The sequence below is a fragment of the Mus pahari genome, chromosome 23 (genome assembly GCF_900095145.1).
Source record: "Mus pahari chromosome 23, PAHARI_EIJ_v1.1, whole genome shotgun sequence".
Lineage (NCBI taxonomy): Eukaryota > Metazoa > Chordata > Mammalia > Rodentia > Muridae > Mus > Mus pahari.
The window spans coordinates 40,884,121-40,895,654 of NC_034612.1; the positions used below are offsets into that span (position 1 = coordinate 40,884,121).

At 38.8% G+C, this 11,534-nt stretch overlaps 1 protein-coding gene across 4 annotated transcripts in view; it reads left to right on the top strand.

Annotated features, from left to right (window-relative positions):
- The window catches only part of Pds5b (PDS5 cohesin associated factor B), a 128,195-nt gene that overhangs the window by 61,208 nt on the left and 55,453 nt on the right, over positions 1-11,534 (top strand). For all 4 annotated transcript variants that reach the window (XM_029533530.1, XM_029533527.1, XM_029533528.1 and 1 more), the window contains 4 exons: positions 3,239-3,333; positions 5,553-5,698; positions 7,068-7,219; positions 8,575-8,688. In XM_029533530.1, the coding sequence (XP_029389390.1) occupies positions 3,239-3,333; positions 5,553-5,698; positions 7,068-7,219; positions 8,575-8,688 (507 nt within the window). The remainder of the gene's footprint in view (positions 1-3,238; positions 3,334-5,552; positions 5,699-7,067; positions 7,220-8,574; positions 8,689-11,534) is intronic.

Sequence of the window (11,534 nt, forward strand, 5' to 3'; positions counted from 1 at the left end):
CCCCCTTTCCCCTTCCTCCCTTCCCCCTTCCCTCTTTCCCCTTTCCCCTTCCTAGAACAGGGATCTCATTATGTAGAACAGGCTGGTCTCAAACTCAGAGATCAGCTTGCCTCTGCCTGGGGAGTGCTGAGATTAGAGATACCACGCCCAGATAGTCTAATTTTTCTAATTTTGTTGGGAGTATAGCAGTTTAAGCTAATGCAACTCAGTTTCAGGATGGCATTGAATTACTAGCAGGTAGAATCAGACACGGATGCTTCGTGTATTTGTGTGTGTGTGTGTGTGTGTGTGTGTGGGCACTGATATGGTTGTGTAGGTACTTGCTTTATTTTCAAATTAGGAATTAGATTAGCCAAGCAATCCAATTAAAATGCTTGCTCAGAAAATTCTGTTGTAAGGATATATCACCTTTCTGTTCCTCTGTAGCTGCTACTTTAATTTAGCAACATAAAAACTCTCATAGTAATAAAAATCCCTTAATTTGAACTGGAAATGGAGGTCCATGGTAGAACTCTAACCTAGCATGTATAAGGCCCAGGTTTTGATTCTTTCCACAACACCTGGAAAAAACAAAACAGTCCTCAATCTGTTGTGGCGATGCACATCTTTAATCCCTGTGCTAGGGTCACCAGCCTGGCCTACATAGTGAGTTCCAGGTTTGCATAGGCTACACAGTGAGAGCCTGTCTCAATCAATCAAAACCGCAAAAGCGAAATCCCCCTCCAAACTTGGAGAGCTAAAAATATTTTAACAGATGTATTTTGTTTTATAATCATAAGTTATATGCTTATTTGAGAAATGATGATTGTTGCAATCTTGGAGACCTGGATTTGAAACAGTCCTTACAGGGGCCTTAAGAGAGTGTTGTATTTCATGGAGCAAATACTTTTACATGATAAGAGCATCTTAAGTAATGTGCCACTGCTAACTTTGAAGACATGTGTTTCTTTAAAAGCATGCTGTTTTGGGGGGTGCTATGGGTCTTGTGCACGGGTGGCAGTTGTATTGCTGCTGAGCTTCATCTTGTGCTTTCCTGGATTCTAGGGCTGAATTTACACTGTCAGATTTGCAGGTGTTTTGACCTGTTGTGCTATCTAGTCGGACTAGGTGTTGTTTCTTTGGTGTTCAATGATAAAAATACTTGAGTCTTTCGATTCTACAGGAGACACAGGTTTAATGACTGGAAACCCTTGACATTAATGTTATTGACACTTAAGCAAAATCTAAAAGTCATGATTATGCGTTCTTTGAGCTGCTGTATATAGATTTTGGATATTAATAATTAAAGGACAATTAGAAGTCATGTGCATGCTAATGGGTGAATACAGTGCTATTGTGCCGGCTCCTTGCTGGCCGATCCAGGTCCAGGTGAGAGGAGAGAGGTCCGGGTCCCTTTGGAGTCTGTTAAAGCAGGAACTCAACTTTATGGCATCAACCTCTTGATTATATAAGTTTGGAACATAGGGAAGGAGTTTTTTTGGTGGGGTAAGATGTCGTAGGAGGTGGGGAAGGGTTACAGAGGGCATGGGTGACTGACAGGGCCAATGGCAAAGCTCTACATCAGCAAGGGTGGGGCAGAGGCAAGGCCATCCCAATACAGAAGTGACTGAGACAGGTCTCAAACCTTGAGCCAGGCTTAGGCTCTCCCACAAGGGCATAGAAACTCTAGCCAGGCTCGGTTTTGTCCTCAAGGCCCAAACTAGGGCCAAAATGGGTCCCAACACTATCAGATAATCTTGCTAAGAAAATTGAATTCCAGTGCCCAAAGCAGTCATGTGTCAAACTCTGTCAATTTCTCAGGTGTAGGAGTAAAAGTACCCTGCTAATTGACATCAAAATAGAAAGATGAGGAGTACCTAAGTTGCAGGAAAACACTATATGAGTGTATACTTATATATCGGCTTAGCTTTTATATAGATAAATAAATTGAGCATAGAGTATAAAGATGGCCTTATTGTTATTCATTGGAAATGAGATAATTATGATGGTTAAGTGAATGAGAACAATTTTGGATACAATTTAGAATCAGGATATAAACTAATGTAGTAAAAGGTTTGTCATAAGTTAGTTTATGTTCTTGAATTAACCAAAAACACTTAAAGGAAATTTCTTTTCAGAGATGATATGAAATTTAAATGTTTCTTTGAAATATAAACATGCATATATATATAATTTATTTGTAAAATATATAACACATATAGACTTACGTACATACTAAACAGACATATGTGACATACAGTATTTATGGGAAAACATTTGTGTTGTGTGCAGTGTTTGCTACCCCACCTAAGCTGCAGGACTGGGCCACACTAACACCCACCACCTAGCTTTCCTTGAATCCATGGCTAAAAGACACACATACAGGTTGCTCGTTTTCAACTTGCCTTCTGACACAATGGCTGGATGCTACTACCTTCCACCTGGCAAAGTGTACCCTTATCAATACTCTATCACCACCCCTCTTCACTAGCCCTAGACTTTAGTTCTTCAGTTATATCTAGTCCCTGCTAAACAGGCCGCTCCTCTGGAGATCTCACATGGCTGCTCTAACTTCCCCTCTCCGAAGCCTGGCAAACCCTGTCCCTCCTCCCCTGCTGTCTCTGCCTACCTTCAGGACCCACAAGTCCCACCTTTCCTTCCGCCCAGCAATGGCTTCTTTACTGATGGATCAAGAACCAATGGGGGATCAGGATCTTAGCATCAGAAGTGCCCCTACACGTTTGTCATTATTAGTCCAATGAAAAAACCAGGCTCTTCAGAATTTTACAGTCCTAACAGAATCTAAATAGAGATGATCCTAGTATGTCCCACAACTATTAAAATGGCCTTGTCCCACTGAATTTTCTTTCATGTGTTCATCTGCAGGCGGTGAGTGTACCTGTGGGTTTGTACTTGTGCTCATAGAGGCCGGATGTTTACTGTACAGAGGCTGCCATCTCTCCTGATTGTTATCTAGAGTGCCTCAGCAGCACTGACTGGGGACTGGGCTGGCCTGCTGGATGGTGCTTCCGTTTGATGCGGGTCATTACTGTGTACCACCACACTCATCTTTTTCTGAAGATGCTGAGAATTAAACTTGAATCTTTTACCAAGCCTTTACTAATCTTCCCAGGCCCTATATATACACAGATATTTCTTATATATTTGGTAATAAGCGACATAAATACAAATTGAGTATAGATTAAATTCATCTATTTTGGTTGTATTAAAGAGTACTCTTTTTTAAATTTTTTATTAGGTTTAATGATATCCATGTACCAATACGCCTGGAATGTGTGAAATTTGCCAGCCACTGCCTCATGAACCATCCTGATTTAGCAAAGGATTTAACAGGTACTAGCACATATTTTTGGATGCTCTTCAGTGGGAGAAGAAAACTTTATAGGGAAAACCTTTCTTTCAGGTGTTTCTGGTAGCTGTCTTTTCTCCTTACTATTTATTGTGGAACTTACTTTTGAAGATAGGAGTTTTAATGTGTAATTCCTGTGCATACTGTAAACAGTTCTTTACAAGTAATTTCATGAACTAAGGTAGTTCTTTTGTTTAAGTACTACCGCGCACATTTTCACATACTTGAATTTTAATTGGTCTTGATATTGAAGATTAACACTAATGTTCTGGTACTTTATGAACTTCAAGTCATTTAACTGTAAACAAAGTTAATCATAATTAATGAAGGACTTAAAATCTGTTATAAGCTTCTCACTTCCAATTTTTGAAGTAATGTTTTTTAAATTATGATATAGTTAATAAAATGAAGGTTAATATAACAGCCATGTATTATCTTCTGCACAAATGTTAACATTTGCTGTCTTATGAAATTAAAAAGTAAAGAAAAGGTAATTACAGCCAGACCCTTGCAGGTCGGTCTCCTCGGTGGTGCTACAGAACACAGTTATGCATGGTCTGCATAGTTTTCATGATTTCTGTAGCTGTCTCACATTTGTCTCCTTGTGTAGCTGATTGTGATTGTATCTAGTATAAAGCATTTCAGTGGAATTGTGTATGACTTTGATTGGGCTGAACTTCAGTCTTTTATGCGTGTTTTCTTTCCAGTACCCATTTCTTTCTCTTGTATCCTATAGATTTTCTTTGTTCTCATTTTTTCTTGCCAGTCTATTTTACATTTGGACAGTTATTTATCTAGCCCCCCTTTCTGTGTCTCTGTCTCTGTCTGTTTTTCTTTCTTTCATATGCATGTGTTTGTTGTGTTTTGTCTATGCCTATTTTTCTCTCACTTGTTCTCCCATCCTCCTCTCTCCCTCCATCTGGATATTTTTCTATTTATTAGTAGTATATTTATAATACAATATTTTATGTTGTATTTATAATGTAATTTATAATATTTATTTTATATTATACAATTTAATCTATATGCATATAATATTTTTAATATAATAATTTTATTATTATAATATTAATGCAGTATTTTTTGTATCTAGTTTTTGTGGGGAGGGATTTTTTTCCTCTTTAAAACATTAGCAATAACTTTTTCACTTTTTATTTGCTTTTATTTCTTTTTGTTATTAGATTGTTTCTTCAGAAATTATAGTAATTCAAAGCCATGTGCTCATGATTAATAGCATGTGTATGGATGTGTGTGTGTTTGTGTGCGCATCCTGTCCATGCATGTGCAGTAAACAAAGAGCCACTTGAAAAGTGCTATCTGTGTAAAGTGGGTCTGTAGCGCCTATGATTTGCTTTGCTGGGATGATTATTTTCTAGGTGTTCTTTTTATTTTTTTAATTTTTTAAGTTCTCTTTATGTCCTGCTCACTACCCCTGCCCCATCACTCACTCCTAATCTTTCACCTCATACCCCCAACCCCTTCTCCTGAGAGAGTGTCTCCAAGGGGCTAGGATCTTCCTCTCTTACTGAGGCCAGACAAGGCAGTCCAGGTAGAAGAACATATCCCATGGAAGGACAATAGTTTTTGGGATAGCGACCTCCTAGCCCCCACCTCCAGTTGTTCAGGACCCACATGAAAACCAAGCTGCACATATGCTACATATAAGCAGGGAGGCCTAGGTCCAGCCCATTATGTTCTATCAAGATACCTCTGCTTCCGCTAGTTGGGCCACATGAAAGCAGGGTCTCCTCAGCCAGTGTCTTAGCTTTACTCCTTCAGCAACCATATTAGGGGCTTCTATAATTATATGATAGAAATGGTAATAATCCATTATTTCCCCGGAACACCAGATGAGTTGTTTATTTTATTCTTTTATAAAGAAAATGATACTGACTGTACTTAGCAGTGATTCACCTTTTCCTGAGTGTGATCAGCTGATTGAGTTAGAAACAGCCTTACCTGCTTCCGTCCCTGGGAGTGCAGGCTTCACTTTTCAGTTGCAGAGGGCATTTAGATTGTGAGGGAAGGGGTAGCCCCACTCCTAGCCTCTTCCCTTCCTTTGCTCTTAATTTTTTTTGAACTATTAAACATTCTACTTAGTATTTGCTTTTGCTCTGTTGATTTGCAAAGATCTTTCCAATCTTTTAAAGCAATATGATAATTATTAAAGTTTCCATTTTAATCAGAAGATTTTACCTTTCAGAATATCTTAAAGTGAGGTCACATGATCCTGAGGAAGCTATTAGACATGATGTTATTGTATCTATAGTAACAGCTGCTAAAAAGGATATTCTTCTTGTCAATGATCACTTACTCAATTTTGTGAGAGAGCGAACTTTGGACAAACGGGTGAGTAGTAGTTGATAATTCCCAGAGGGTTTTGTCTTTGTGTGTTTTATGTTATTATTTTTGAGACACTCTCTCTGTATAGCCATCCTCTGGATACCTTGCAGTTCTTTCTGTAGTCTCAGCTAGCCCTGAACTCAGAGAGCTACGCCTGTCTCTGCCTCATGTGTGCCAAGATTGAAGCTGTGAACCACCATACCCAGCAGAGCCTTTTCGTTGTTTTTCTCGAGACAAGAGTTTCTCTGTGTAGCTCTGACTATTCTAGAACTTAATTCTGTTGACCAGGGTAGCCTTGAACTCAAAGAGTTGCTATTTTGTGAGTTCTTCTTTTTTCCATGCTTCTCCCCTCCCCCACCTCCAATTCAGCCATGTATCTCTGGATAGGAGAGACAAAAGGATAGATGGGGGGGGGGGTGGAGATCAAGATCCCCAATCTAATTTCATTCCCTTCGTTTCTTCTTTAAGCACAACTACTAACAGGCCACAACAACCCCCGCTGAATAACAGCAGCCACTCCCCCCACCCCCCCACCCCCAGAGCTCTAGCATTTATATACCCTCTGAAAAGTTCCCAGAATTCCAAACATCCAGCTGTCGAAGACACTGGTTGCAGGTGGCAAAACCATGCCTCAGCTGCTGTGGATAGCCTGAAGCGGCTCCCACAGCCCCACACCTGGGATTAAAATGAAAACACATTCTTATAATATTTCTATCTTTTTAAAGAAACCAAAATTTCAAAGTTGTCACTGCCTCTGCTTCCCTAGTGCTTTAATTAATCATTACAATACTACTGCTTAACTTAGAGTTCATTATCAATACCCGAAGTTTAATTGTACTTCATTTAAAAATATCTTTTCTTTCCCAAATAATGAATTTATAAGTTGAAAACATCTGAGGTCAAGCCAAATAAAGCAGGATGTGTAAAGTGAAGAGTTGGATACTGGTGCTCAGCCAGCTTTTTGTTTTTAATCAAGGACCCTAGTCTGTGGGATGGTCCTGCCCACATTTAGAATAAGTTATCCTTCCTCAGTTAAACTTGCCTTGAAACATTCTTCGCAGGTATACCATTCCTTGGCAGTTCTAAATCTAGTCACGTTAGACCTTAAAGATTAACTATCACACTACTCTATTGATTTACATAGTGGAAGATTTTTGTTTGTTTGTTCATTCGTTCGTTCGTTTGTTTTTTTCAAGACAAGGTTTTTCTGTGTAGCCTTAGCTGTTCTACAGCTCATTATGTAGGCCAGGCTGGCCTCAAACTCAAGAGCTCTTCCTGCCTGTGCCTCCCACGTGCTGGGAGTAAAGGTGTGTACCACCACCACCAGTAATAGAAGCATTTTATAAAAATGACTTTTATATGTTTTTGTTTGAAGTGGAGAGTACGTAAAGAAGCCATGATGGGACTGGCCCAGATTTATAAGAAATACTCTTTACAGTCAGCAGCTGGCAAAGATGCTGCAAAACAGATATCCTGGGTCAAGGACAAGCTGCTGCATATATACTATCAGAACAGCATCGATGACCGGTAAGTCAGGCTGCACACTCCCATGCCTCTCCCAGTGATTTGCGGAGTTCTGGATGTTATACCAGTTCTTGTTTTTAGTGTAGGGTAAATGGATTCCATAGTTTTCTTGCCAACAAAGCCACAGATGAAGAACAGTGATAACTTTTGCATGAGTAAAGTTTTCTCATTTGTTTCACGTGCTTAACTTTTTACAGGGTAATATCTCAAGGTAGGAATATAACTGATATAATTTCAAGTTTTGTTTTATAGAAAAACACATGAAAAGGGTGTTTGTTAATCCATATAGAAAATCGTTTGGAAATTTTTGGTTAAATTTCTCTCCCACTCAAGACTAAAAACAGTTTATAAATTTCTAAGAAACATGTTATCTCTCTAAAAGTAGATGACTCTTGTATGAATAAAAGCCAGTTAGTCCTCAGTAAACCCCTAAGTTCTGTTTGGAATCTAAGTTGACAAGTTGTTAGTGTATCCCAAACTGTATGCCTGTAGCAAGCCACTGAAAAGAAGCCTAGACCAGTACTTCTCGGGGTTCTGAGTGCTGTGACCTTTAATATAGTTCCTCACGTTGTGGTGACCCCAACCACAGAATTCTCTTGTTGTTACCTCATAACTCTAATTTTGCTACTATTATGAATTGTAATGTAAATATCTGATATGCAGGATAGCCAATATGGTTGTTTGTCTCCCAAAGGGTCTTGTTGACCCAAAGGTTGAGAACCAGTTCCATAGACTGTTTAAATTTTATGGTTTATTTTAGGAACTGTGGTTTGGTTTGGTTTGTGTGTGTGTGTGTGTGTATGTGTATGTGTGTATGTATGTATTAAATCACAGCTTTTAGACTTGAGCGTGTGGCACCAGTGCACAGAGTTCTGCTCTGATTTGATAAGACACTGTTGTGTCCAGTTTCTGTGTGTTTGTGCAGAGGGAGTGAGGGCTGCCCCAGGCACTATGCTCCTGGCCCTTTCCTCTGTGCTCTTGGTTTAGCCATGTCTTCTTTCACGGTGGTCTTGTTTCATAGTGATGAGAAGTCAAAGGGATCCTAAAAAGTCCTTTGTAGCTTTAACTTGATAATATTTGTATCTTCAGAGAGGGAACTGATGCAGTTTTTTCAACTTTATTGTACAGATATGGAAATTTGGTATATGATCCACAATTTCCATGGTCATTTTACTCTAGTTAGCTATGTGTAGGATTGTTATGGACATGTAGAGCTAAGTCCTTCCTCTGGATCCTCTGAGATAGACGAGATCGCTTCTCCACTCTGGCAAGAAGGGGCTTACTTAATTTGTGATTGTTACAATTCTTATCATTCTAAATGCAGACTTAGTGCACTTAACGAGTCTTGTCTTTTGTAGGCTACTGGTTGAGCGAATCTTTGCTCAGTACATGGTCCCTCACAATTTGGAAACGACGGAACGGATGAAGTGCTTGTATTACTTGTACGCTACACTGGACTTGAATGCTGTGAAGTATGTCTCCAGCGCCAAGCTACTCTTTTTTCTCTTGCAGTCTATGGGAGGGGGGACTCAGTGTTTCATGGAAACTTTGTTAATGTAAGCATTGTTTAAAGGTCCAGGACACAAGAAACTACTGGGCTGTTTCTTCTTTTTAGAAAGTTATATCACCAACCTGTGAAGTAAGCTGATATAGCAACAGTTAAAGCTGGCTAGAGCGATTTGCCATGAAATCATTAAGGATTTGATTTCTCTCTCTCTTTAGATTTTCATGTTGATGGCATTTCAAGAAAGGTGATATACCTATTTCCCCCACCCCCAGGTGTTAAAAAGGTCCACATTATGAAAATACTATCTTCCTACTCTTAACACGGTACTAATTTAAATTATTCTGTAGTTCAGTAGAGTGAAAATTTCTTTGCTGTTTGTCCTCAACTTAGTGTTGTAGGTTAGCATTAGGGTATGTCTCACAAATATATTTTTATTCCCATGTTTCATTGAAAAAGTATGTTTAGATGTCTTGGGAGGGAGTTGGCATTTTTATATAGTATATATATATGCTAATCTAACTGAATCATTTTAAGATGTGAAGATTACCTGAAGGATTAGAAATTTAGATTCATGGTACTTCAGAAAACATAATTAGTTCTGTTGAGGAGTAAGTGCTCTGAAATTGGAAGTCTAGGGGCACTTGAGCCTTTGCGTGGACTTTCGTCCTTATTTCCATAGTGCTGCGTGCTACGGTTACTTTATATGGAGGTGTAGTTGTTGGCACTTGCTCTGTTTCTAGCACTGGAATCTGGACCTCTGCCTCTGCTTTTACCTTGCAACTGAAAAGTAGCGGCAGAAGTTTATGTTTCATACACGATAAGCAGACTCATCCAGAGCCTAGTGTGGCAGTCAGGCAGTAGTGAGAGAGCCAGGATTCGAGTCAGTGCTGCTTGGTTACAGCATCCAGTCGTTTAACGACACATAGCCATAGGTATTACTACTGTTTACTACGTTGGAAAATTTTTTCAGAAATTGGATGCATTCTCAAATTGCTGGTTTAGTTGTCCATTCTTTTTCTATGGTACAATTGATGGCCCGTTAGGCTGAAGTATGATTGATACATGTCCTCTTAGAACACGTTATTTGCAGATCCCTGTAAAATCTGGCTTTGACCAAATACCACTTAGGAGTAAATTAATAAACATACTTTAAAATAAGAATTCAGAAGTAGCACTCAGAAATCCTTCTTGGAAGAACTTAGGAATTTGAGTCTGTACACTTATTTTTATTTTATGAGAAAGGCAGGTACAGAAGGAAAGAATCATACTCAAGAAACAACAAAAGGCTCAAAGATTTCTGTAAGTGTGAATAGCTGAGGATTTTGGGCAAGCATTTGGCTTTAGAAGGCAATAGGAAGCACATAGGCGGGTACTTAAGCAGCACACTCATTGCAGTCATATGCAGGCTTGCGAGTGTCCCAGAACCCTCCCCTGCACGGCAGGGTGGTCTGCAGGACCCTTCCTCACTGCCCACTGTTGGCATTGGTTGGTGCTGTGCCTTTATGGGAGGGAAATTAGTGTTGCTATATAACACATACAAGAATAGGTAGTAATCATTAAAGAATATAAATGTCTTTTAATCATACGTGCACACAGGCAGAAATGTTGACTGATATATTTGTCAGGTCTACATATAAAAAGAAGTTCAAATTAATCCCTACAAAAAAAGTCAAAATATATAGCATCTAAATTCAAGGAATGAAAGACAATTTTTGTCATGTTTAATGCCAGAAAGAGAAATGAAAGGAAGAAAATAACTATAAGTAAAAAGAAGAGATTACATATAGCAGCCATAATGCTTAACACAAGCTACCTTTCCTTAAATTTCAGTATATTTGATGGACTTTAAAAGGAAAGCACATGCCACGCTGTGGTTGCACTTAACTTTAACCCCAGACCTCCGGAGGCAGAGCAGGCAGGGTCTCTGAGTTCGAGGGCAGCCTGGTCTGCAGAGCCAGTCCATGACATGTACACAGACTAACCTTGTCTCAGAACAAAGCAAGACAAAACAAAAACAACAGCAACAACAAAACAAAACAAGATTGAAAAAAGGAAGGACTTATTTTTAAGAGATGTGCTATGAAATAATACCATTGAAAACAAACTCCGATTTCGACTAGTATATAGGGTTTTGGTTTTATGAAAGTGGTTCATGAATGATATTTAACTGTTTCAAGGTGACATATTTAATTAAGGTAGGTGTCATTTTAAAGTGATTTATTGCCACTGACTGTGAAATTAGCTGATTGTATTAGCTAGTTTGTAGAATTTAATTTATGCATATTTCTGCTTTCCCCAATGTCTTTACATTTTCTTGTGTGTGATAACAACAAAAGCCAAATACATGTGAGCAATAAAACCTGGGGACAGTTCACATCCCCTGAGTGTGGCGCCCACTCCTTTACCTGTCTGTTTTCCTTATTTATTACAAACAGCTTTAAGGTATCATATGTGTGTTTGTGTATGGATGTTTCTTGTAATCATTTATGTTTGCACGTTATACAGTAGGATTATTTTATATATGTATGTATGTATGTATGTATGTATGTATGTATGTATGTATATATGCATGTATGTAGTCTTCAGTGACATTTTTATTCTTGTTTTGTTTTGAGGCAGAGTCTTCTGTTGTATCTTTGGCAGGCCTGGAACTCCTAGAGCTCTGCCTGCCTCGTCCTTCTGAGCGCCTGAATTAGTTTTCATCCTGTTGCCTTGTGTGTGCCCCTTCCACTGTCATTGAACATCCCATCAAGACAATAAATATAAGCTCTTGCTATTTAATATTTGATTAAAATTCTTTTTTTTTTTTTT